Source organism: Buteo buteo, chromosome 7 (genome assembly GCF_964188355.1).
Source record: "Buteo buteo chromosome 7, bButBut1.hap1.1, whole genome shotgun sequence".
Lineage (NCBI taxonomy): Eukaryota > Metazoa > Chordata > Aves > Accipitriformes > Accipitridae > Buteo > Buteo buteo.
In genome coordinates, this window is record NC_134177.1 from 31,054,043 (window position 1) to 31,081,631 (window position 27,589).

Consider the following 27,589-nt stretch of genomic DNA (forward strand, 5'->3'; position numbering starts at 1 on the left):
TTTTTCTGCTATCCAATGTGATATCATATAATCTGTCATTAGATAATCAAAGCAGTTTTATTAAAATAAAGCCAAAAGTTAGACAGCTGATGTCCCTGAGAAGGGAACCCAGACCAACCTATTCCCTGCACCAGACTGGAAGATATATTCACTAGACATAAGAAATGGGAGACTTCGTCCCAAAGCATCAAGCCTGGAGCAAGTTTGGCTCACTCTCCCCCTGCTCTGCTCTCTGCTAGAGATCTGCTGCCTCCCTGCCTACCTGCAGCAATGTTCCTGCTTGCACAGTTCTTGAGCCGTCTACTTCTCAGTGCGCCCTTGGCTCACGTGAAAACCCTGTAAGTGCCAGGCCATGTTTCAGTCTGGTCAATGAGAGCATGCTGAATTCCAAGACCAAGGCAGGCAAGATAGGGGGAGTGATGGCAACACATATCTACACTTAAAAGATGCCAGAAGATGTTTCTGCTTGGACAAAGCTGGGTGGGGATAATGATAACGGAGGATGGAGTCTGAATGCAGAAGGCCAGTCATGAGCCAACACCACAGGGCAGGTTAGTCAGGTCCGATGTATTTGTGGCTTTTCTGTCATTTATTAGAATCTCTTCCACAGCAGGGAGGAGGGATGGTGCCAGCCCTACCCCCTGCTCTGTGCCCAAACTTGGTCTCTCCAGTTCATTTGACTTGACCTCTGAAAGGCACTGTGCCCCTTGTGCCATCTCTCTCTCTCCCCCAGCAGCAGGAAGGGAGCAGGCTCCATCTGGCTGTCTTTGGGAGAGCCAGGGAATCCAGTGGAGGTGGGCTGCACAGGAAAGACCTGAACAAACTGGGAAATAGATTTAAGGCAGGATCTGGTAGATCCAGCGGGTGTTGGGTGAATTGTGATCATCTCTCTCTTGCCTCCCACCATGATTTGCTATGTGGACTGTGGATCCTGCTCCCTCCCTTCCACAAAGACAGACTGGAAGGGATGTACAGCTGTGAAGACCTGAAGGCAGAGCAAAATGAGATGGGCCTTTACACAGCAATGTGTGAAGAAGGTGGGTGAGGCTGGTGCTGAGAAGGAAGGGTGGCTGATGACAGTGGTTATCTGCAGCAAGAGGGGGACTGAGATCAATCATCAGCCAAAGTTATTCTCTGCAAAGGCCCAGGAAGGTCAATAACATTGTTTATGAGCCTTTAGCACTTTGGTTTTGATTGGAAATGACAGTGCAATTACAGCACCTGTTTCATGAGATCAGCCTCCATTGCGTGTATATAGCAGGCATAAACGAAATCACAGCTTGTTGCTCTGCCGGCTGAGGTAGGACATCCACTCTTTGAGAGGAGGGTTCCCCATAGCTACCAGCTTTTTCAGAAAGACACTGGGCTGTAGCCCAGGAACATCAGGGTGGGCCTTGGAGTATTTCTGCAGTTTAGCCAGAACGCGAGGGAGCCCAATGGTGGAAGCATAGAACATGGGGCCACCCCTGTGCTTTGGCCACCCATAGCCATTGATATAAATTACATCCAGGTGTTCTGGGCCAGATGCTATTCCCTCAGCCAGGATGTTAAACCCTTCATTGATGAGGGAAAACAAACACCGCTCCAGGATTTCCTCCTGGTCTACAAAGCGGGTGTTGATGTGATGGGTGTCCCTGTACTGGGACAGAAAGTTGTGAAGCCATGGATCTGGCTTGGCTGTCCTCCCCCCAGCCTTCTCATACTGATACCAGCCTTTTCCAGTTTTCTGGCCAAACCTGCCATTCTCACACAGAAGATCAGGCAGTGGACTGTAGCGATGGCCATGCCGTTGGCGGGCAGGTGTTCCTGGAGGTAGTGAGGCCCCAGTGAGGCCCTGGCCCTTTCGAGACCTCCAGCCCACATCCAGCCCAGCAAGATCAGACATTCGGAAAGGTCCTATCTTAAACCCAAAATCTTCAAGAACCTGATCTACTGCTTCTGGTCTGCTTCCTTCCTCTAGAAGGAAAACTGCCTGTTGTACATATGGAAACATCATCCGATTCCCAACAAACCCAAAACAATTCCCTACCACTACTCCAACTTTTTTCAGCACTTTTGCTAGTTGCATAGCAGTGGCAATGGTGGTGGGGGATGTGTGATGGCCATAGATTATTTCTAATAGCCTCATCACATGAGCAGGGGAGAAGAAGTGCGTGCCAATGACCTGCTGTGGGCGGCTCGTGGCAGAAGCTATTTCATCGATGTTCAGGGCGGATGTGTTTGTACACAGAAAGGCCCCTGGTTTGCAGATTCTTGATAGCTTGTGGAATATTTCCTTCTTTAGTGCCATGTTCTCAAACACAGCCTCAATGACTAGATCTACATCACACAACAGATCAAAGTCCACAGTGAAGTGGAGACGTGCAGGGTTATGGAAATCCAGGGTTTGGGCACCCTGCTCCATTTTCATAGCCTCACGTTCCAAAAGGAGCATCACAGCTTTTCTTCCCATGTTCAGATACTCCAGATCCTGCTCCAGGGCTACCACAGGTATGTTGGCCTTAACCAGAGAAGTCACAATGCCTCGGCCCATTGTTCCCAGCCCTAGGGATAAAAGTGAGACAGAATCAGAGACTATGAATAGAAAATGTTACACTTAATCACGTGACAGTAGCATTTCCTTTGTAACTCCAGGATAAAAAGTGGAAGCTTATCCAAAATTAGTGGTGCACAGATACAAAAAAGAATTGAAGACTGGGAAAAAGGAAGGTGAATTCTCTATTTCAGTGAGCCTAAACGTTTGAAAAGCAGTAGCATAAAGGCAAGTTAATGTCCTCTCAAGCTTATAAAATACCAGTGGGATTCACTCCAGTGTGCGCAGACCATGTGATTCCTGTCTCCTCCCTGCAAAGTTTTATACCTATGGAAACCAGCATCATTTAAGAGTTAGAACCTGGGGATCAAAGACAGGAGTTCTGAGTTTCAACTTCAACCCTGTTACCAACTTCTAGCAGGGAGTTCCACAAGCAAGCTTCATCCTGAGGATATCAGTGCCTCTCTGTTCCTGTGAGATGGTCCTTTATGGGTACTCACAGAATATTAGTGTAAGCAAATACACCCCACCCAGAGGTTCTGACACCAGAAAAACTCAGACAATTGGTTTTTCCCTCCTCCTTGCAAGCTTCCTCTTTGTCTCCCTCCTCTTCTCCCTCTGCGTTTCATTGCATAATCTCTGAAGCAAAGAAAATTCAGCTGCTGTTTCTGTAAAGACTCAGACACTGACCTGCTCTAAACTTTGTCCCTGAAGTGTTGTATGTCTTTCATTGCCAGGTCAAACAGGATGGAACTAACAGTGTTCTTAATCCAGATTTCAACATCTTCTATCTCATTTTTAATCACTCTGGAACATCAGTAGCCTTTTGCTTGCTGTTCACACTTTATATCAGGCATCTTTGCCCACTGGGAACTCTCCAAGTCCTCCAACACAGGCCATTCCTAACCTCTGAAGATTCTCAAAGACACAGTCTTCCTTGTCCAACTACACAGTTAAAGCGCTTGCCTAGAATTCCTGTAACTGAGCATCCATTCAAGCTGTATTTTTTCCTCCAAGATCCACAAACGCACTGCTACCAGCTCATACCCACAGGAATACTGGTGTAGAGATTACTGGCTTGATCCCTTCCTTCCTTCTGAGCCCTTCCACCAGCTCTGCCCTCTATTACATTAAATGAAGCTGCATGCTTACACTTTCCCATGATGCACAACCCATGCTATTTATCCTGCTCTCCCATGATGGAGGCTTTTCAGACTAAGTTAATACAAACTAGTAAGAGAAGGTCAGCATAATTTTACCAGCTTTAAAAGTGCGAAGCATCTGAATGGGAGGATTATTAATATCCTAAATAAAGCAACAACTAGACAAAGTACGGGTTTGTTATAATTCTGTAAAAATGATTTTTTTAATCCCAGGTTTACAAATGAAAGTCAGCTAAACAAATAAACAGAAACAAGGGGATTAAAAAATTTGTCTAAAGCAGCTTTGTAAAGAAGACCTGAAATTATGTCATCATTTAAACAAGTTCCAACAGCCAAGGTCAAACAAGGTAGTATGTTTTTCCTGCAAGCTACACACCCTCAGTTTAGTTCTGCCCACCCTCAGCTTGCGTACACACAAGACATTTAAAACATTTCCTGCTTAGCCACAAGAAAATAGTTTTTACAGACATCACTTCTGGCAGCCTGCTTATAAACCATTACAGTCCCAAGTAAATGCTGAAGTTCCTTTCTAGGGAATTAGATTTGCTACTTCATTATCAAGTACTACTAAAAACTAATTTGAAAAAAAACCCCTATAATAACATGAGTCAGTTCTTAGTATTTCAGTGTCTACAGTTTGCTGACTAAAAAACCACAAATAGCTCCTCCTACTATGCTCAGTACTCAGAGCCTTGGATGTTGTAGCAGGTACAGTTAAAGGCAGTTTTTTCCCTGTCTTTGGTGAGCTACACAAACTGCTTTCTTCTTGGACAGTGCAGGAGGGTAATTCACCACCTTATGCATATCCACCAAGCCCAGTCCCATCTTTAAGGCCCCCTTTGACATCAAGCTAAAGTGTTTGCAGTTCAACATGGCTCCCTCTTGAAGTTTCTTCATTTCCAGGGTGAAGACCTGGGGTTTCTCCCTAGAATTCCCAAGCTCTAGTAAAGAAATAATGCACACATCCTGGACCTTATTAACTCCTGTTCCTCTCAGCTTCAGTCTCATGACTGAAATCTTAGCAGTTCTCTCGCAATATGAACATGCTGCTTCTTCCTAAATCAAAATCTCTTCCATGAGCAGAGGTTCTCCAGCCTTCTTTTCAGGGGACGTTCTGCAGTGGTGTTAGCTGATTCCCCTGTTTGCTTTCATCCACATCTAGTATGAGTATTCCCATCTACATTTTAGCCATCCTGCTTTCGTCCACATGTAGTATGAGTACTCCCATCTACATTTTAGCCATCCCATGATAGACAGGCATACATGCTTGTAGTAGTTCACTTTCTAGGCCACGGGAAAAGGCTTATAGATAAGATATGAGCTTGCCAATCTTGTTTCTGACCTAGAAAAGCTGTCTCTCAACTTACTACATAACTCTTCAGTGGCCTGTATGAAATGATGTTTAATGAAGCTGGCAGAGAGAGTAGTGAAAGCCCCAAGGGTTTTGTTACATTAGAGCTTGCACAGCATGACTCTCCTGGAAATATTTTCTAAAATTGGGCTATAAAACTACGGAGAGATTTGGCTATCTAGCAGGGAAAGAAGCATTTCTGAGGACTCCCCTTTTCAATTTTATAAAGCTGAGTGATCTTGGGGAAGAATATACTAGAGCAGGAAAAAATGGCAGGGAATCATTTGACCTTACATGTGTAGAAGGCTGTAGAAGAAAGACAAAGGGAAATGGCACATGCTCAGCTCAGATCCCACAGACCAAAACATGGCTAGGAAGTACTCCAGAATTTCTACTGTATGTTCCGTTGTCTTCCTCAATAGTGCTCTCACTTCCCCCAAATCATGAAAAAAATCCCTATGGTCTTATCTTGCACGCAGGGGATAGTTTTCAGGGCTGTGTTCCCATCTTTCATGCCCAAGGCACATCTTTCAAAAGAAGACTGAAATCTGCTTCAGGAAAAGAACAGTGTCTAGTCATCTCGCTTCTGGTCCTTTGTTGTGAAATGTAGCTTTGACATATAAATAAAACTATACTTGAACCCATGTAATTTCAGGCCAAATATGGATATGACAAATCCATTTGCTGGGCAAGCTGAGTGAATAATGACTGTTAATTATTGACCTGTCACATGAGGTACTTACTTAGAATATGAAAAATCATGCAAAATGAATTGAAGGACTTTAAAAACAAATTTAAAAACAAATGAACTCGAAATATGTACAAAGCAACTCGTGTACAGTCACACACACTAGAGAAATACAGATCAGAGGAAAATATTCTGAATGATAATGAATATTTGGACTTTAAAATGCCAGGCAATGGAAATAATACTTTATAGATTGGTAAAAATATTAAAAGACTGTTCCAGTGTTCCTGTTAAAAACAACAATGAGCAATTGGCAGTGGCGAACTGCTGCAGACTGGAGCTGCTTCTTTCTCTGTTTCAGGGTATTAATTTCAAGCAGAATAATGTGATACTCGAGGCAAGCAGGGAGCTATGGGGAGACTGCAGAAGGGACAGAGAAGAAATCTTTTTTCTGGGTGATGAGGAACCAGAGAAAGTGGAAAGAAATGGGAGCCAAGAGTTCAGAACAAGCAGAAGCAAATGAAATAGGTGACATTGCATGTGGCTGAAGACAGTCAAGGACAGCTAGGCCAAGAGCAGGAGGGATCCCACATAGCTGGGTGTTACCCGCTTATCAATCTTTCAGCGAGCAAACTGCAGACAAAGACAGCTAATGGGAAGCCAGCACTACACAGGAATGGGTGCCAGTTCATCAGCAACGCTATCTATCAAGCATGCCCACAAAAATGATAGATCATCCTTGTTGTTGAATCTACATTAAGACATGGTCAGCAAGTGATGTGCCATCTCCCTCCAAGTTCCTGCTAATATTGGACAGATGGGGAGCCACAAAGCAAGGCTCCTCTAGCATTCATGGCACTGCTTTCATACCCTAAAGGTGCTCTGTGCTTACAAAAAAGGTAATGAAGGAGGAGGAAGTCAATGTGATCTTCTCAGGTCCTTCCCATTGTGCAGTGATAAAAGATAGAAGCAGCAGCCTAATGCAACATGGTTTTAGTGTATGAAAGAGCACAGCACTGTCTATTGGAAAATGTGTCTGCATGATTTCTGACCATCCAAAATGGATGCTCTGACTGCCCTCCTCTCTGCACTGAAAATAGAGAGACCCTGGATCACCTAGGTAGACTCAATACTTACATGGATGAGCAGCACTATTTTAAAAGGTGTCAGTCCCTCAGAAATCATCCCTAAGATTTTGATTTCTGGTGCTGCAAGAATGTACTTAAGATCAAGAATGTGAAACTATGAGATACTGTACAGCATGGTACTGCCTGGAGAATGACTTTTTGTTACAGCAGCCTGAAAGAAAAAATACAATTGTGTTGGCATATTCTATGACTGTCCCTAACAGACTTGCAATTTCACTGATATCAAAAGGGAAACTAGGAGGAAAACCTTGAAAGGGAGGAGAAAAAGCACAGTGGGGTGGCAGAAAGAAGTGATGGAAAGCAGTGACACTTAATATGGTGTGGGATTCAGAGTTAAAAGGAGGTGATCAATAACCTCCAAAATAGGAGATGTCACCTATCAAATGAAGTATAACATGAACAACTAGCACAAACAAAGCAAGTTATAATTGTAGGCTATGGGGGCTGTATTGATAGAAGCAGTGATTAAGAAAAGGCATTAGGAGTCTTGATAAGTATCAAGGCCCTGAGTACACTAATAAGCTTTAATGACCCTGACGTGCCACACCTGGAGCCTCCACCCACACACACTGCCCATGGGCTTTGGAGCCCCATTTAAGCTCAGACCTGGGCCTTTAGTCTCTTCCTAAGCTATGTTGGAGGAGTTCTGGTGTCTTATGGTGGCTGTGCCAGGCTAAGGACATTGTTGATCCAGACTTCAACCTGCAGACTGGCTTCCTAACTTTACCTTGGACCTGTGTTCATCATAGGAGCTTTGCTTGATTGTCTGTACTTCTAGTAGATCCCGGCCATGATCTCTGGGTCTGCCCTGCTTGCCTTGCTCAGGCACTGTAAATAATTGATACAGCAGTGGATTGTGCTGCCATCCAGAGGGAGAAATGGGTTGATAGGAGCTTCATGAAGTTTAGCAAGGGGAAGTGCAAAGTTCTGCATCTGGGCAGGAATAGTCCTGTGCACTAGTATATACTGGGGGCTGACTGGCTGGAAAGCTGCTCTGCAAAAAAGGATCTGGGGGTCCTGGTGGACACCAAGTTGACTATGAGCAGCAATATGACCTTGTAGCAAAGAAGGCTAATGGTATACTGGGCTGCATTAGGAGGAGTCTTGCTGGCAGGTTGAGGGAGGTGATCTTTGCCCTCTTCTTAGCACTGGTGAGACCATACCTGGAGTACTGTGTCCAGTTCTGGGCTCCCCAGCACAAGAGTGATATGGCCCTGTTTGAGCAGGGGGGTTGACAAGATGATATTCAGAGGTCCCTTCCAGCCTCAAAGATTCTGTGGTTCTGTCCCCCTGGGAGGTGTTATTGCCATTGGCTCCCCATCCCTGGGGTGCAGCTGCTCCCTGCCAGTAGATAATTAACAGGGTGTGTTGAATATGGCTAATATGAAAGTTGGCTGTTAACTTGAGCATACTAAGTAGGAGCAAGGAAGAAACATCTTGGTATCTGGTCTTAGTGTAATTACTCCTGGAATGCTGTTCCCACTTCAGCTATGTGCACTTTATGAAGCATTGAAAAATTAAGGGAAGTTCAGGGTCATGAATATGACCAGAGTGTGATGACACATTGTGCTCTGCAGCAAAAGTATCAAAGCACTTAGTTTATTTATTCTGCAAAAAGTATGGGTTAACCTGAGCATTGTCTGTAACCAGCTACAAAAACATTGACACTTGGGGGTAGAGGTTGGGGCAATTTCAGATGAGAATTCAGAAACCTGTCTGGAGATGAGATGCAAATACTTAATCCAACGGATGGGAGATGTAGCCTAGCCAGTTCAGTTTGGAAATAAGATACAGATTACGTTTCTACCAGAAGCTTTTAAATAGAGATTGCATTTGTCCTTCGAATTCCCTCTAGCTCAGTTACAGTGCCAAAATAAGCAGATCGGATCTAAACAGCCCTTCTGGCTAAACTGTCATTGTGATTGGGACTTTGCAAATGTATTATTCTGGCATGATTTATCAGTACGTAGCAAAGAATGTCCATTTGTTCACCTGATCGCTCCTACAAAACTTCCAACATGAGCCCTTCCTGCCAAAGTCCATGCTGCAGGACTGACCTGCCTGGGATTGCATATGTCCAAAGTACTGTGCTCTTCAAGTCACATGATAAACTTGGCAATAATTCACGCCTCTTTACCTCAATGCTATAACAGTCATGGATCCTCCTCACAAGGTTTGTGGACCAATGTGTAAAAACCATTTTCGTTAAAAATATGGCATGGCAGCTAATGAAGAGAAAGGAACTTCCAAAAAAAAAGTGTTTCTGTGGCCCGAAATAAGCTTTCAGAGAGCTCATATTGAAGAGCACAAAAGGCCTGAGAAGTACCCAGGAAAGAGCAGTGTTGATCTGGTGAGCTTTCTCTGAAACAGAATGGATGTTTTCCAAGTGCTCCATTACTTGCCTAACCATTTTTGGAGTGCTACTATCAACAGGCAGAACTGAAAGATAATTTTTTAAAATCTCAGCAGTACATCAACCATTTTACTTAAATTGCTCTTATAAAAAATTAATGAAGGCATTATCTTGCTGGGCTACAAAATGGCAGGAGTAGATCCCAGTGAGATGAAATCTTCTTAAAATACAGCTGTCAAAACATTTTTGTATTAATACATCACTGAGTGACTCTGTGCACGTGCACTTGCAGTACAGAACTAGACCAGAAGGAGGAGAATTTCATGTGAACCTGTTTATAACAGGGAACAAAACCAGACTCAACATAACAGTATTTAAAAGGGACCAGACTGCTTATGGTCCATAGATGAAACTGTCTGAAGTGAGGAAGTTATTCTTCCAAAGAAAGAGGTGGCATCGGGTAACAATCTAGTGGGATGGGACTTGCCATCTGAATTTCTGAGCTTACCAATGCAGTGACAACTTACCTCCTTGCATGTCACCTATGGGTGTGGAGTATCTTTGCCTGTAATGGGTACCAGTGACTTTGGCGAGTGACTGCTAGGGAATCCCACTTCAGCCTTCTGCCATGAGTAAAGCCTGATTATACTCATCCAACTACCCTTCAGCTCTGCTATTAGATGTGCAGTCAGCAACCACAACAGCTTTTTAATTCCCTTACCTATCACAGCTGCTTTGCACATGGGCTGAGGGGAAGCAGTTTTCCATGAAGCTCCACTGGGTGTTGTCCACTTCTGCACGGCTCTTTCTGCAAAGAAAGCATACTGCAGTGCTTGGGCCTGGCCTGAAGTCAGCAGGATGTTAAACAGCTCTCGCTCCTTCTGGACTCCAACTGCAAAGGGCTGCTCTGTGGCGGCTTTGACTGCCTGGAAGCAGAGCTCTGGAGCCAGGCATCCATGGCCCTGTTTCTTCACCTTCACAAGAGCCTCACTGAGAAATGCTTCCATGTTGGGCAATTCTGGAACTGGCTTCAGGCTGAGCCTGCGGAGTCCCAATGGCTGGCCTGGGGGTAGAAAAATGGAGTTGCAGAACAAAGCATCCACATCTGTAAGACCACATATTTTTCACCCCTTTCTACACAGACTAGGAATGCAGTCTACCTCTTTTCCTCCTAAGCTCACTGCATTAGGGCTTGCATGGCACAGTGATCTGGGTCTAGAACTACAGTGTCTGACATTTCTCTTTAGCTTTCTGTTTGCTCTGACAATTAAAATTTTTCAAGTCCCTTCTCAGACTTGAAAAAAAGCAAGATTTCAATTTAAAAGTAGTAATTATCTCCTTCCTTTTCTCAGCTACACAGAGTGCCTGGACTTCTCCAGTTCTCTTACTCCACAGTCCCAGCTGCCACATTTATATGGCTCTTTCTATAAGCTTCAGTACTAAAATTTTCCTCTGGTATTGTTTAGTACTCAGTGCCCAATCGACTTTGCTAGCCAGATGCATTCTAGCAAGGGTCCTGACCCAGGCATTTATAAGTGACTGGGAAATATACCCTGACTTCAATTCTTCCCTGACAGTAGGAGTCCCTCTATTCACTTTGGGACTAACCAAGAGGACAGCTCATGCAGCATGAGTTGGGGAGCAAATGAATAACAAGGGAGAGTTCATGCTTCTGTGTCAGCAAGGGGTGAATCAAGCAGCCACACAAATACATGAGACTCATTACAGACAGAGGTTGCTATGGTGATACCTAGAAAGGATTTTAATTGAGAGAAGTTAGTTACATTTCAGCTGCCAAAATCCTCTCCATCCTCTTCAAAAGTACAAACCTTGGTGCCTTCTAGGAGATCTCTGATCTGTCCATACTTAGGCAGCTTCCCTCAGTAAAGACCATGTAGGAACAAGATTGGAAATTCAGGATGTATCCCCTTACTATTCTAACATTTTCACAGCCTTTTGTCATCATAGCCACATCCAAATTGTTAACTGTGTGGCAATGTCACCGCACTGACTGCTGCAGTGCTGTTCCTGGAAGCACCCAAGACTGCCACCAAAGCAGGATAGTAGGAGGGCCCCCTCTAATGAGAACCCTATGCTGAGTAGCTCTCTGGTATAGTCTCATTGCCCTAGCTGCTCTTATATGAGCTCTGTCACAGGACCATGCTTCCCTCAAAGGTGGCATATTGCATCCAGCTTCCCTTTTTCTTCCTGTTGTCTGAGTTAGGGAAGTGCCAGTGTATCAGCAGAAGACTCAGGAGCAGAAAATCATACACAGGATGCTGAAGAGCAGGAATAATGGCAGCACTGCAATCATGGTTGCCCAAAGAATGTGTCCTGACTCTAGCTCCTCCTCTGAGACAGAGCAATGTTTAAGAGAAACAGAAATATGAGTTTCCAGGAAGAATTAAGATACTGATTTCCTGAAATAATGGTCTTCAGAGCTCAGGCTTTTTACTTAAGCCTTTTAGAGAATAAAAAAAGATGAACACTCACTGTGTAAGTAGCTTCCCTTGTAATCAGAGTTCATAAAAATAATGTTTACACATTGATACTGAATATAGTTTGTATCTGCCAGTATTGCAGGATTTAGTCAGGATAATGTTCCTTTATTTTGGAATCCTTTGTTTCTCCACTAAATGTATGTTTTTTTAACACACAGTCCTTTACTTAGGACTTAAATAGTGGGTTTCCTCTCATCACAAGAGGAAACCTCAGGTTTGTCCCAGAAAGCAGATCTGATGGCTGGAAGGCCACTTAAGACTGGGCAGATGAAGGGACTTTGTATGACATCTCTGATGTGGAAAGGACTGGTAAAAAAGGAATACTACTGGGAGCCTTTAAGCTTGGTCTTCAGACAGCACATAGTACTTGTAAGCACAAACACTGATGGGGGACATGAGACAGTTCCTCAGAGTAAAAAAAGAAAAGTAACCCTCCTCAGGGCCCTGTAACAAACCTCTTATTTAGTGGTAAGCTAAATAGGTTTTGCTAAGTATTTCTACTGCATCTCCATGCAGCGTCTTTGCTTCTGCAATGCTAATAAGAATCAAGGGCATATTTATGAACAGGAAAAAATTATCTGAATCCAAACCTGGGAAGAAGAGATCAGTGTGGGACACCTGCAGCTTGATTTCTGAAATCAAAGCAGCAGGAACATGATGAACAGTATCAGACATCAGTGCCCCAGGGAAAAGTGTCATCCATGCACAGGAGCTAGCAGAGATACCTGCTTTGTTTTACTAGGGTTTGTAGTCCAGGTGGCAGAAAGGACAGATGAAGTCTATAAAGTTTCTATCAGCAAAAGCAACATGGAAGCATGCAGTATCAAATATTGTGCTACTTAAAAGAAAAAGGAAAAAAAAAAAAAAAAAAAAAGCATCCCAGATCTGTAACCCTTGGGATATTACAGGACTTCACATGCAAGAGGCATGGCTAGCCTAACAGTCTTCCTGGTGCAGTGAACTGCTTGTGAATTTCTGAGAAAGAAAGCAGAAACTGGACCCCTGCTCTTCAGGCTTGCAGTGGTCTCGGGCCTGCCAGAGACAAGTCCAGTTTATGTCAGACCTTTCACAAAGTCTGGTTGTGTCAAAGTGACACTTTGCTAGACCTTCTGCCTAACGAAGGCAGCAGCCAGAATCATGAGCCCTAAAAAGAGATTAAAATGTCTTTATACTTTACATCTTCCCAGAGATGACGTGCTAAAGGCCCTTGCAACTGTAACTGAAAGCCTTCCTCCAACAGTCTCCATTTAAAGCATACAATTATCTGACAGCAGTATCTGTTACTCCTTTGGGTTTTATGAGACTCAGAAGAAACACATGCTTCCTCCACAGTTATTCCTAGTGTCTTACAGTCAGAAACTCATAATCATCTTTTCATGCAGAGTTTAATACCTGTGGCGCCCAAGCTAGTCTAAATTGAACTGATTTTCCTTGGCTCTTTGGTGCAAGCCATTGATACTTTTGTACTCTGAGAAGATGATAAAGGTCAATCAGCAGATGTGGTCAGAAAACAAGGGATTATTATATATGATGGGAAAGCTTCAAAGAAGTCTGCTGTGCAGAGGATCAGCAGCTATTTTTTCCAGCTGAGGAAGACTACAGCAGGCCAGCAAGAGGTGGGCAGTATGAGCTGCAAGCTACTGCCTGCCACAAGCAATTACAGCAATTTTTCAATTTTGTGATGCCATCAGGTGGACAAATTATGTAATGCAGCTTTGAATTAGTGCAGTGATTATCAAGCACATTTAATGAAAGAATATTCTCCTTGTCTCCAAGCATTTACTTTCTGTTTATTCCTTTTAAAAAAATGCCTTCAAAAGTGCAGATACTTTCTTTTGCCCGAAGAAGGCCAGGAACATATGCTTGCTTCCTATCTGCAATATATAATTACTGTTGCAACCACTTATTCAGGACTCTTTCAGAACTCCTTTTGAAGGTGTTCTTCATTAGGTATAATCCATAAAAATGTATGGGTGAAGATGCTTTCCTGACATACCTGCCATAAAGGCAGCTCTGTCAACTGCATATTGAAACAATAATCAAGGACCCTTGCTTCAGTAAGGCCAGTCATTTGAGAATGATCTCTTGCCATGAGATACTGCAGCTCCAGAGCTGAGAAAGCTTTAGAAGAAAATAATTCCTGAATTGATTGTTTGAGACTGTTCTTGCAGTACAGCCTTCCTAGGAGCAGAAATTCCATCAGTGGCAAAACTAGTTATTTAGCCAAACTGCTCTGTAAGAAGCCATTGGTTGTTAGCCTCATGTTTTAAAAATAAAAAAAATATCTCATCAGAAACAAAATGCTGCATGCCATACAAAGAAAGTGGACTTCTGTGATGGCATCTTTTTGTGCATCTCTGTCTCTGTTTTTATTACCTGAAAAATGTTCACTGAAAATGGAACGCAATGTGAACAAAGACCAGACCAGCTACTCAAGACTGTCATCTCTTCTGCCACCCTGAGTTAGTGCTTGATGTAGAGAAATAAAAATGCTGGTTTGCCTTTGCATGACAGGAGAATTATATTAATGTTAGGCAAATGCTAAAGCCAAGAATGACTCAAAAGGAACATATGGACTCTGGGTACACCATTCTTTCAAACTATCAGGTAACCTGAGGCTAAATGGTGCCTCAAAACTTTTCATGGTCTTCTGCAAGGTCTAATGAGAAATTTTCCAAGCAGGAAAGAAATAAAGATTAGCTGACTTGCCAATATTTTCACTGTTAAAGCACATACTGTAAATGCCAGTAAAGCTGTTGGAAAGAGTCTGAAAGCATTTTTAAAGTCCTGTTGGGGTTGATATATAGTGTGATGTGAAACACCTTCAATGACATTACTAATTTTCACTGGGGTAACTCAAACCAGCAATAAACAGCAAATCTACCACTAATAATGAGTAAGACTGGGACAGGTTACCTGTTGAACATCCAGCTAGGATCCTTGTATGCTTATACAGTTCTCAAATTTTTCCTGGTAGTGACAATTTGCAATGAAGATGAAGCTACAGGAGAAGAATTTGCCAGTAGTGGTAGCGGACATAACTTCCAGAAAGCAAGTGACACTGAGGAATAGTGTGCTCAATTAATTCCTGAGCTTCTCCTCTAAGGTCAAGCTGACTTTCACAACTATCAGCCACTGCACAATGTCTGTCACAGAAGAAATAAACATACAAACATCTAAATTTCACCCAATTTCACATAGTAGTTGTTGAAATCCAGAATGCTTGCTGGTTTGCCAGTTCTATTACTCATTTTATGATACACTGCTGCTGCCATCAATATTGGTATAGATCTTATGCAGGGCATCATTCAGAAGCCCAGAGGGTACATCAAAGGGAACACTGTTGGGTTAATTTGCCTAGAAGAGTAGTAATATTTCACTGCTCTCCCAACAGATGGAGAAACAGTGTTCTCATTCAAAACAGACAAAATCAGTGAACCAAAGTATCTTTGTTTTTCTTAGAAGCAATAGTGAAGTACATCACATGTCTCTTTCTAAAGAATTGTATTTAAATAGTCTGATTACATATAGGGAAAGAGAAAAGAGGACTGCTTATGTCATCAGTTCTGCTCTAAAAATGAAGCCTGAAAATACCGTAAGATGAATACAGTGAGAAGGAAGGGCATCTCTTACAGAAAACCTAACCAAAGAATACCCTTTTGCACCTATCTGGTAAATCTCAAGTTGCAGGGAAGTATACAAGACACTGATCTTTAAGAATAGTCCATTCATTGAACGATCTTAAAAACATGGTGCACTGCCATCTAGGACAAAGCTTAGGCTTCTTCAACTTCTAGCACAGGAGAAGCGCTCCTACAGAGAAGAAAGGGCCTTGTTTGTAGTGAAGAGAACTGCAGGAGCAAAAGCAGCACCCCAGCTTGGACAAGCATTGCCTATAAGGCCATATGATTGAAGCAGAAAGAGGTTTTTTGGTTCCTTGCATGCATCTCATTGTGACAGAGATCCAGATGAAATCCTGACAGAAGTCAGTGGTCTGTTTCCAAAGGTACAAGGAGGTTTTAAGTGGAAAAATATCCTGTTTTCTCTCAAGGCGATGCTCCTGTTCCTTTTCCTATGTTAACTCCAGTGAATTTGATTTTGTTATTTCTAAGGGGGGGGGGGAATTTCTCCATATCCCTCCCACCTCCACAGGCCATTTTCTTACATAGCAACTAAAGCTAAAGGATTAGGGATAGTCACTTGCAGACTCATGGATCATTAAGTTGGGCCGAGGATGTGCCAGCCCCTCCACTAGAGGGAGAAAGTTATTTTTGATCAGCCATTATTGATGATGCAAACAGAATACATGCAATACCAGCTGTGATCCAAAACTATATATGGAAAGAGCACATACTCCCCCAAATCAGTGGAGTGCAGCAGCCTAGAGGAGCATGTGAATTTGGATGTATAATTAAGAAGGAGGAGGACTTGATGTGTACCTATTCTCCAAATCCTCGCCTGAATTTCTGCAGCTCTCCAGCATCTGAATTTTTCACTTCAGACAGCAGAAAACAAATTCTGCAATTAATTCTATCTTATATGGATGCCAAAACTCAATGAATGGAGCATATAAATTGGAACAAACTGGGGGACTTTGTTCTGACTCTCTTCAGCCCTGAAACATCACCAATTATTTCTTGGCATTGCTACATTTTTTTCCTCACCAATCACTTTGTTTGCCAAGCAAATTGCAGCCTCAACTGTGTTTTCTTCCACAACTTCATCAACCAAACCCAGCTTCAGTGCTTCAGTTGCTGGAATGTGTCTTCCTGTGATAAAAAGAGAAATAAAGTGACAACAGTGGGGCATGATGGGCAGTTTCATTCTTTTCCATCTGATCAAATGACTTGTGCGTAGCTGGCTTCAAATATGAGACATATTCATGATCAGGTACATAAAATGCATTACTAACTACATGCCTCAGAAACATGTTTGTCCCTTTCTTAGCCCATCATTAGAGGAATCAAGCTGAATTTCAACCCAAGCAGCTACAGAGGTAAAAGAAATTTAAGTTTCTTAGACCAAGCTGGTGGTATGATTAATGCCATATTCTTATATACAGAGCAAGGCCAAGGACAGTACTTTACCTGTAGTGATTATATCCAGAGCAGCTGGTACGCCAATCAGTCTGGGTAGTCGCTGAGTGCCTTCAGCACCTGGAAGTAACCCAATGGTGACCTCTGGGAAACCCATCCGTGCCTAAAATGAAGTCAAATTCAATAATAAATCTGATTACAAAGAGTGATAATTACAAACTGAACAGAACAAAGGGAAGACAAGCAGACCTTCACACATTGCTCCTCTAGGAAGTCTCAAAACTTCTACATAGAAACTTCATCCTTGCTTTTTGCCACATACGACATTTAAGACAAAAGCCCACTCAACCATTTCAAGAACTTGTGTATGAATGCACAGGAAAAACATCACTTTCAGTGGATGTATGTGTGGTAGCACAGCACTGGAGGAGAGCTGTGAGGCCAACAGCATCCCCCAGATTGACACATGACTAAACTAATGCTTTCAAGCAGTTGTTACCAAATGCTGGAGGGCACTCTGTGACTTAACTGTTACCTCCCTACTCTAACTCTTGGAAGTTTAGTAAAGGAAAATTGGTTCTGGACTCTTCCCTAATCTTTCTTCAAATGTGTTTCCTTCAAATGGCTCTTGGTGCACTTGATGTTTAATAGGGTTATGGCAGAGAAGCCAGGGGCAGCAGGAAGAGAGGGTCTTGTCTTCTCTTAAAAACCTATTTAGATTTTGTTGCCTAGTTTCAAAAAAAAGAAAAAAAAATCACTTTGCACATTTCCCATTGAGCTCTTAAGAGATTTGGAGTCACCTCTTACAGCACCCACCTTAGGTGGCATATAGGGTGATGTAGAATACCTCTTTATGCTGTTACAGCAACCCACACTGTCATGGAGAAACAGTGAATCACACTGCAAAAGTGAGGGGATGGCCCTATCAGTGAAGAGTCTCTATAAGCATACCAGGTGCCACTAAAAGGTAGTTCAGCATTCCTGAATCTTGAAGGAGGGGATTCAAGAAAAAAAACCTGATCACTCCTTAAAAGACTCTTAAAGCTGTCTTTTGGTCAGAGTGCTCCTTGAGGACCCAGAGCTCATGGGGAATCAAATCATAAATGCTCCATGCTAGGTGAGTTTCAACTACCTATTGAAACTAGGCCACTAGCAGAAAGAAATGCAAAATTCACAGGGCTGAGGGAAAAAAAGTGACAGTCACGCTGCATGAGACAGTAAGATACAGCCATCTACATCAGAATATATGTAATGACTACTGAGACCTAGGGCAAATTAACATTCAGCTACTGAAGTTTCTATGCAGCCATCTTATTCTACTAGTTACAAAGTAATTTTATATTTAGAAATTACTTGAAATTATTATTTCGTAGGACTTATGCAAGCATGTCAAGGATGGTGGTGTAGGTGAAGAATGTCTGAGCACACAGACTTGTATCCCATAGCTATAAAGCCCACCTCCTCTGGGCAGATGATCCCAAGAAAGGCATGCTGTCCCACTGCTCTTCAGGAGCAGTCTCACACCCTGTACATAGCCATATGTGCATGGCTCCTGATGCCTTCACCAGTCTCTCTAGTTTGCAGCATGTGTTACCTTCACATGTGCAATCCGATAGTGACAGCCAAGTGCCACCTCCAGGCCTCCTCCCAAGGCAATGCCTTCAATGGCAGCCACCACAGGTTTCTCACTCCTTTCTATGAGAGAGATGATGGGGCCCAAGGCAATACCACGTCTCTTCAGAGAAGAAAATCCTCGAATGTCAGCTCCTGAGTTAGCACAGATTAAGAGGAATTAGTGGGCAAGGCAGTGATTGGAATGATCCTTCCCTCTGTGCCATTGAACATAGCTGCTCACAGATGTCCTTGCAGAGCATGCTGCTGGTAGGAGAGTGGTTAACAGGAATCAACCCCTTTTGGGACAACCTTCAAGAAACCCTGACTCCTTGAGCCTATTCAGAGAGCTCAGGGAAGGGCAAAGTACAAAAATACGTAGCAACTGTAATGATCATACAGTTGCTACAGAAATTTGCAGACATCCTTGGTGTAATAAAGTTGACTCTGGAATAGTTAAGTGCAAGTTACTACTAACAAGCAATGCAGAGCTCCACAAAAATTCTCTAGCTTCCCAGGTTTCTACAACTGGAGAAGATCTGTTATTCACCACTGTCCCACCCCAGGTACGTTCCATACACTGGATCAGCTGATGGTCCAGAGATTTTATACAAAGCTACGGAGAGTAAGGAGGCACCAGTACATTAGGGAGATAAGCAGCTGTCCCTCATTTCAGCACGAACACACCAGCTTATTTCTGGCCTGGACAGTCCAGCTTGTCATGTACCCCATGTCAACTGTGGCACAACAGAATAGAAAAAGGCCACTGCCTTGTGGTTATTTCCAGTCCAATCAGGACTTTTATCAGCAGTGCTATGAGGCAGAGAATCTTCAGACATGGTGGGTGGAGAGTGTTTCATCTTTTTCTCAGGCTGTGTTTGATGAAAAATATCTTACCTGCACTGAATTTCCCATTCTCGCCACAAATCATAACAGCTTTCACTGAAGGATCTGCATCTGCTGTCTTCAGTCCATCCTCCAATGCCTGGAGAACTGTCAAACTGAAATAAATTAGAAATTAACTGAGTAACAATCAACTACATACCCTTCCAAGAGGTCTGTGTTATGAACACCAAGCATCCCAGTAAGAACGAGCAGTATGTCCAAGCAGGTCTCTCCCCTGGCCTGTCTTCTGCCACAGCCTCTCTGGGTGAATCATTTTGTTAGTGTCCCTCTTACTTCAAGGGCAAGCGCCAAAATCCAACAAGCTTATGACTGCTGACCTGTCATTCACTTCCTGGAGAGTCATCTTCTGGCTATGACATTCCTGTTTCCAAAGCCAGCAGCACACAGAAATGTTCTTTTGAAAATGTCTTTATGAATTAAACTTTCAGGTTTTCAGGAAAACAGTTTAGCATAATTTAAAAGTAATTAATGCTAAACCACTGTCAGTCTAGGAACTTTTTTAAAGGGAAAAGGAGCTCCAGGGATAAAAAGTTACCTTTCAAACACCTGACACAGATCTGGTGCTGTGCTGACGATTATAATGCTTTCACCTTGCAAAGATCTGTATACAGGTCCAGACTTAAAATTGTGTGGGATCCTGTCAAAGTGAATGTGGGCCTAAAACACTACATAGAATGTAATCTTTTGTCTCATCTGAACATATTTCCACACACACAAGCAGTAAGTGTGGCCAGCAAAGAATTAACGAACTTCAAAATGGAACAGTAGAAGTATAAATAGTATTTTTACAAATCAGATATTTAAAAAATCTGATTTGACTGTATGCCCACTTCACATTTGAAGCTAATTTATATATACATGTGTGTGGATGGATGGACGTGGAGAGTATAGTCTGTTTTAGAAGACAGTGGAAATAAAGATGGTAGGTAAAAATAGAACCATTAACACCTAAGACTTTATTAATAGAAATATTGACACAAATTGTGTGTCTATATAATTTAGATACCAAAATATATTCATATACACACACTTGTAAGTATATAAGTGTATATATAGTTCGTGAGATAGACTTTTCTGTGTGCATGTGTATATACATACTACATACGTAGATATGCCTCTCATTCAGAAAATCTGAGCCATGAGCAGTTGGAGGCTGGAGGAATACTCAAAGAAGTATCATACATGCTCGCCCAGTCCTTTATAAATACAGCTTCCATTCCTAGACCTTCTCCAAACCCTAAGCCCAGCTTCACATGTAAGCTTGGTGGCTGATGAAAAGGGAACAGAGCTCTGTTGATGCCCAGTGGAGAGGAGTGTGAATTAAAGAGAACTGATAGAAAGGCCTGATGCATACTCAGTTTGTTTATGTTTTTCAATATATTTGAGGGCATTTCATTTAAAAAGGATGCTTGTCATAAAGTAGATGAAAAATATATTGCTGTACTCATGTGTAATGCTTCTAGGTGTGTCCAGGGTGGGTAATCACATATTTATATAAGGCAACAGTTTGCAGCACTGAAGTGGAAATCCATGGACTGAAAAGGAAAACCTGGGGAGCCCAAGAAGTTTCCTGCAAGCCAGCTGTGTGAAGTCCTGCCAGCCTGCATATTCCTCCTTCAAAACAAAAAATTAAGAGAAGCTATTAGCAAAGTCTATTAATCAGGGCTGTTGGCTGAGGGGACTGTCTAGGGGGGTCTCCAAGATCAGCTGCTGCCTGGATAAGACCATGCTACACAGAATGATCAGTGGGAGCCCTGAGACATGACAACCAGAGACTAAGAAGTGTTATTTCTGGAGAGAGAACAGCTGGTTATGTACCAATTGCCTCATCCAGACAACTCTGAAGTCTGATGTTAGTAATGGTTCTGAAAGCTGAAACTTAAAATGAGAATAATTTGGCCATGACAAAGAAAAACTATTAGGTGACTCGGTAAAGGTCCTTCCAGTGCATATAGTTCCATGTAGCAGAATATGAAAGCCCTTCCAATTTTAATAAATGGTTTCATATTCTGTGGGGGAAAAAATTACATGTTAAAAAATTGTTTTTATCTCACTCCCTTTGGAATATGGAGTGCTTTGGCTGCTGCTATTTGAGGAGGACCCACAGGCTGTACCCAATGCTTGCTGCTCTTAGAGGTCTGTTTTTGCATCAGTGGAGAGCCAGGCCACAGAAATACCAAATTCACCAAGTGACTGCAAGATTAAAGGGAAAAGCATTATGAAATGTCGTTACATTTTACAAACCATGCTGCAAAAAGGGGGAAAAAATATGTACCAGGATTCTGAACAAATGTTAAATTACTGATTTGAAAATATTGTATAGAAAAAAGGCACAGTTCTCTCCGAACCAGACAAGAAGCAATCAAAGCATTTCTGTGTCTGTTGCAGGCACGTGATCAGCAGATGCAAAATGCCCACATAACAGGTTTGTCTGCATTAAATGGAAAGGTTCAGGATTTTATGTAGGAAATTAGTTACAAGCCCTTAGCACTTAAAACATACTCCTACCAGAAGAAAAATTAGTCATCAAGGCTGCCACAAAATAGCAGTTCAGTACCTACCTGACCTGTATTAACCCAACAGAACTATTTTTGCCAGAGAATAACTTGACCCTGTACTTGCATAAATTTCTATTTTCCCTCCATACAACTTTTTCCCAGTGGGAATTTTTTTGTGGGACAAAAAGGAAGAAACATCAGACTTTTTGCAGTTTCTTGCTCTCCTAAGATGGAGCAATAAGTTTGCTTCAGGATATGCTACAGTCCAACACACAGGCTGCATTGCTTTGTAACTCACATATTATAACTGGTACTAAAAGATGTAATTTTCAATGAAAGCATTGTAGTAAAATGTATGACAGTAAAGCTACAAAAATACTCAAGAGTACCACAACTTCAAAAAGCTAGAGCATTAAAAAAACAAAAAGTCACCATAATTTGCATAAGTATTTCAATACTGTGACAGTGTCATTCATTTAACAGTAACAATGCAAAAAGTCACTCCATATATTCCAATCTATGCTTAATCCCATGCTACATAGTCAGCTCCACCACGTATACTATTTGGACTGCAAGAATGATTCTGCCGAGATGATTCAGTGTTATGGGTTTCAGAAACACACCACAGGTGTTGTTAAAGAACATGTGTGCACCAGGGTAAGAGAATATTCTTGTAGGTCACCATACCAGGTTATTTTTATTTTGCATAAAACTTATTGTACTGATGATGTGCTGGATTTGTAACAAGGTTTTATTATTTACCTTAACAATTTCAGGTTTTAGCTAGGGTTTGAGAATGTGAACTACTTTTTTTCTTTTTTAAAGTAATTTAAGGGAATCCTGAAAATTTACTTAGTCACCTTTAAAGAAGTGAGACTCAAATCCAACAGTAGAAAATGCTGTTTATGGAAAACATGCAGGTCTGGTCCTTTCCCCTTGCACTTCCCCCAACATCCACAATCACTGCATTGGGGATGTTGCTCTGTATGCCTACACTCTTTTTAGCATCCCTTATACACCTGCTGTCCGTGAATTTGCTTAATCCCTTTCTGATTCTGCTGATCCATCTGCCTCCACAGACTCCTGTGGCAGCAAGCTCTGTATTATCTGTTTTAAAACAATCTCTTACTAGTTTAATCAAATGCCCCTAGTTCAACTGTTGCAGGATTTGGTAAAGGGTTACGCCTTTATTTACTTTCTTTATGATTTTGTAAACCTTGACCTTATTCTCCCACAGCCTTTTCTTCTCCAAATGGATGACACTCAGCTTTTTCAGTCCGCTTTCTTATGCAGTGCACCATCCTTTGGATTATTTTGGTTGTCCCTTTTCAGATCATCCTTATCTCCTTCTGCAAATGCAAAATCCGGAACTACACACAACAGTTAAGATGTTTTATGTTGCAGAAAAGGGATGCCCTCTGCTCTGTTCTCAACATACATCCTGATGGTACCCAATATTTTGTGGGCTTTTGGGGCTGCCCCAGCACATTGAGCTGATGATTTCACAGAACTATCAAAGGTAAGGATCCCTTCCCTGAGCTGTAACTGCCAGTTTTGAGCTCGGCATCCTGTAAGCTTCTCCTGGGTTATATTTTTTATTTAAAGAACTTTTTTGTTATTGTTTTTTAGCATGCCTTGATCCACTCTTTACATTTTTTTAGTCTTAATTTCATGTCTCCTGTCATGTTTTATGGGCTTTCTTGTTCTCCTCATTTGAGTAAACCTTCCACTTCTTAAAAAAAATCAAACTTTTCACTTAGTCTTCTTAGCTTTCTCACCAAGCCATGCAGGGCTTTTACCAGATCATTTGCTAGCTGAACAGTTTACCTGGGCTTCTAATAAACTTAAAAAAACCCCAAATCCCAAACAACGACAATCCAGCCTCCACCCTTGTTGCAGGCTTCTTGTCTTTTGGATAGCTGCTTGTAGCACTTTTATTTGAACTAACTGCTGGGTATTTACATAATTCCCTTCGAAATTGAGTACTCATGTGCTGGATTTATCTGGTCTGCTCCCTCTTGCCTCAGTGTCAGATCCAGATGTGTACTAGTTGCTGTCACACAGCAGCTAATACAGCTTGAACAGAGTCATGCACATAAATTAAGGCCAAACCCAGAACAGCATCCTTTCTGTGCTGTTTTAGAATAGTTGTTTTAGGAAGCAGACACTTACTGCATTCCAGCATTTTCTCCCTGCATCTCATCCTGATGAGGTGCTGATCCAGTCCAACACAGGTAATCAGACTCTCCCATCATTGCTAACTATCTGAAGTTGCAGCTTCTCTAATCTCCTTTACATTTTCTGATCATTATGCTGATCGGGGGTCAGAGGGACAATCCTAGCAGCCAGGGAGAGCCTTTTCCAATCCTGACTGTTACGCTGTTATACTTTATATAATCCCACATGTACACTCCCCTACCCCATGTCCTACCCCATCATCCCTGGAGCTTTTCTGCACTTGTCAGCTTAAATGTTGAAATACTCTTCCACATCCTTCTTAATTTTCAGTGCCAGAAGCCTGCCTCTGCTAATAAGGTATGGCTGGCCCTTTCTCTTGCAAGTCTTGTCTGTCCGTTCCCCAAAACTTCCCAGTTTTTTGCATATCTAAATCCCTTCTCTCTATGCCATAGTCTCATAAATGTAGATCTCTGAATACTAAACTTCTGCAAACCAGGAAAAAAAATCCCAAACAAATCAAATTTGGTACATGCCACCTCTGCTGATGGAGAGAAAGATTACCATAAAGGGGAGTCTGTGTGTGGGAGCCAAATTTGCTGCGAGACTCACAAGTCAGCATACATTCCTTAGGAAAGTGTTGCCTGGGAGGTACTTGCACAGCAGTGCATTGTGTCAGACTGGAGAAAGCAAAATCCTACCCACCAGTGGCTTCTAAATTGCTAATGGCTAGGGCGATGGCCTGGGAACTGGGATAATGGCACCGAGTGCCACATATAATGGGGAGAGAGGGGTGAGGCTGGAGCAGAGCAGGGAAAAACCCACCAGCCTTTTTAAAAGCATCTGTGCCTGCTGTGAAATTAAATTTTTAGGATTGCAGGAGATGGCTCTTGTCTGTAACTTTTACTGTCTGCTATCACCTACGTAGTCAAACATTTCCAACAGCAATCACAAACCTGCTCCCCTATGGTCCAGCACACAAAGTATGCAGAAGCAGAAAGAACACACAAGGATCAGTGTGCTCTGCCCTTCCTAGCTATAGCCAGGTCTCAGCTAAAAATTACCTGATGGCAAGTATGAGATAATTATGGATCCCTTCTAAAACGGGTATTACCCTGACATGTGATCAAAGACCACAGGCATACTTTAAGTTACAGTTTCATGGCAGCTTAACTGATTTAAATCCTTGCTGTGCAGGTTCCCATCCTTCCTCACGTACTTCTACTTGTGCAATTGCAGAAGGAGCTGATGCAGAGAGCTCGGCTGGCTGAAAACCCAACCCAAACCAACTGGCTGGTGTTCAGTCACACTTGCACCCCGAGCTGGCTCACTGCCAGTCACAGGAGTGCCAATGCTAGCAGAGCAGTGGCTGTGAGGAACCATGGCCAGGATCACAGCAGTCCCATCTTATGTTGTGCTATGGAGCTTGTCACGAGGGAATGAGCCTACATGAGTGAAGCAAGTACTCCTAGGGGTCTTCGTGCTGGCGGGCTGTCAGCAGAAAAGTGTGGGCAGCACAATACAGGTGTGGGGGAGTGAAGATACAGCACTCAATGGAAACTGCTCTTTTAATGGATGTATAGTCTGCCAGGCTCTTCCTTCTCCATTCTGGGGCTGGGGGACAGGACCACAACCACACCATCTGTTACCCTTGAGGGGCAAAGAGTAAAGGGTAGTACAGGCAGGGGTCTGTCCTGAAGAGGCTGTTGTACAAGTGCATGCAGTTGCTGTTCAAAGGCAGAAGGCAGCTTTGGGTTTTCTCAAGGACTTCTGAAAAGAGGTAGAATTAAGGTTCCTTTAAGCACGTATCTTTAGCTCTGAAGGATGGAAAGTTTAGTGTGGGCACAGCCTGGAAGTTTTCATAGACTGGTCTGGAGCACAGGACGTCCAAGGGATGTCTTGCACCCTGCAGTTCTGGGAGTCCTGCCTGCCTAGTTCATCTAATCTGATCAGGTCACTCCAAGTTTGTTTTTTCGTGATAATTATCTGGGCATGTGAAAATGATCTTACTCTACTTTTAAACGTGTTGCAACAAAAGAGTGAGCATTGCCAGTTACTGCAAAGCAATGTAGCTTGCTACAGAAGGGCAGCAGGTTGCATTTCCTATTCATGCTCTTACTTGTCTCTTTCAGCGTGTTTAACAAACGTTCTGGCTTACAAGTCAAGCATAACTACAGTGGATTTTTTTTGGCTTGTGAAAATACACTGAATACAAACTACAGGAACTGTTACAGAACAGCTCCTCAACTACAGCTGCTTCAAAAGGGACTACGTGCTACTCAGAACCAAAGGAACTAAAATACACACCTTTATAACAAATTATGTAAAGCCAAAAAGCACGTACATCCTTTTCAAAACACATGAAAAGCTAAAATTACAGAGGCTCCTAGAGATTGGTGTTTGTTTTTCACTGGCTCGTGTTTGAGATTCCTTGGGGCCTTTTTTGACCAAGGTCAGCATTTAAAGTTCAATTCCTTAATCTTTTTTAAAAGGCAAATGAACTGCCTTCGCTTCTGACAGCCCTGGCTTTGGTTTAATCCTGATGCCAGCTCCTCTTGTTGAACATGCCTATCCACAAAGCCCTTTGCCCTAACCCCTGCGCTCACTTGGATAGCGCAGGGACTTGCCAAGCAAGTACTGTGGAGCATATGGGGCAGGCAACTAAAGCAGTAGCAAATCTGAGAGGAAAAACTGGTTTTCACCTACAAGCCCTGAAGGAACTTCAGGGAGAAATGGCTGAACTGCTACGGCTGCTGTGCAATTTCTTGCTGGAAGCATCATCTTGATGCTTAAAGACTGGAAGGTGATGAGAAATATGCAAAGATTTTGAACAGCTTCCATGGCAGATGACAGCAAGTACAGAATGATGAGCCTGACACCTCTCCTGCAAAAAAACCCCACTAGAAATTCTAATAAAGAGCGCAAGTCATAGAAAAGTTCAGCATGCTTTTTTGCAAAGGGAGATCAAAGCTCTCTCTGACGGAGTCGTCCGGGCTGCTGCAGGTACCCGAGTGCTGCGTTCGGAGAAGTCCCTCGGCAGAGGCTCTCACGGGGCTGGGATCTCACGGGATCCTGGGACCAGGAGAGGCCTCACACGCACAAGGAGGGAGGGGGCGGGGGGGAATGAGGTGAAAAGGAAGGAAATACCCCCACCCCGCTCAGCAACGGAGGGCAAGCGCCAGGGACGAAGCCTGCCGCCGCTGCAGCCCCCATAGTCCCCGCCCGACGCACCCCCTGAGGAGCGGCGGGACCGCAGGGGCTGCCGCCACGGGAAATGGCGGGCGGCCGCGGGGGAAACCGGCCGCGCCTGCCGTTACCTCAGCGCGTTGACCGGCGGGTTGCGGAGGCGGATGACGGCCACGGCGGCGGCGCCCCTCGCGTACTGCGCCATGTCGAGCGCCCGCCGCTCTCCCCGCCCGGGAGCCGGCCGTCCCCGCCGGGGCGGGACGCCCGCACGGCGGGTGTTGTCTCCGACCCCGCGGCCTGGGCTGCCCCGGATCGCAGGATTTAAGGAGCGCTTCCCGTGAAGTTGTGTACCCTCGATCGCCTTGGGCGTTATTTTACAGCTAACCCCTCAGCTCAGTGCAGTGATACCAACAGTAGCCCCTGTTTTGGGAAGGGGGATT

General features: G+C 43.2%; 1 protein-coding gene across 2 annotated transcripts; it reads right to left on the reverse strand.

Annotated features, from left to right (window-relative positions):
- EHHADH (enoyl-CoA hydratase and 3-hydroxyacyl CoA dehydrogenase) lies at window positions 1-27,409 on the reverse strand. 2 transcript variants are annotated; one of them, XM_075033274.1, is made up of 7 exons: window positions 27,281-27,403; window positions 19,282-19,385; window positions 18,368-18,540; window positions 16,825-16,936; window positions 16,402-16,506; window positions 9,958-10,299; window positions 1-2,544 (listed from the first exon to the last, which is right to left on the reverse strand). In XM_075033274.1, exons 1-7 carry the CDS (start codon window positions 27,352-27,354, stop codon window positions 1,274-1,276), a joined length of 2,181 nt encoding a protein of 726 aa, XP_074889375.1. In that variant the 5' UTR covers window positions 27,355-27,403; the 3' UTR covers window positions 1-1,273. The 2 variants fall into 2 exon arrangements, with proteins under 2 accessions (XP_074889375.1, XP_074889376.1); XM_075033275.1 differs by lacking the exon at window positions 18,368-18,540 and having other exon boundaries at window positions 27,281-27,409.
- Between the last annotated feature and the right edge of the window lie 180 nt (window positions 27,410-27,589).

Coding starts and splice junctions, on each gene's coding strand:
- EHHADH (XM_075033274.1), bottom strand. CDS start 27,354: ATGGCGCAGTACGCGAGGGGCGCCGCCGCCGTGGCCGTCATCCGCCTC. Junction 19,386..27,280: donor CCGCCGGTCAACGCGCTGAG/GTAACGGCAGGC, acceptor AATTTATTTCAG/TTTGACAGTTCTCCAGGCAT. Junction 18,541..19,281: donor GAATGGGAAATTCAGTGCAG/GTAAGATATTTT, acceptor GTGCTAACTCAG/GAGCTGACATTCGAGGATTT.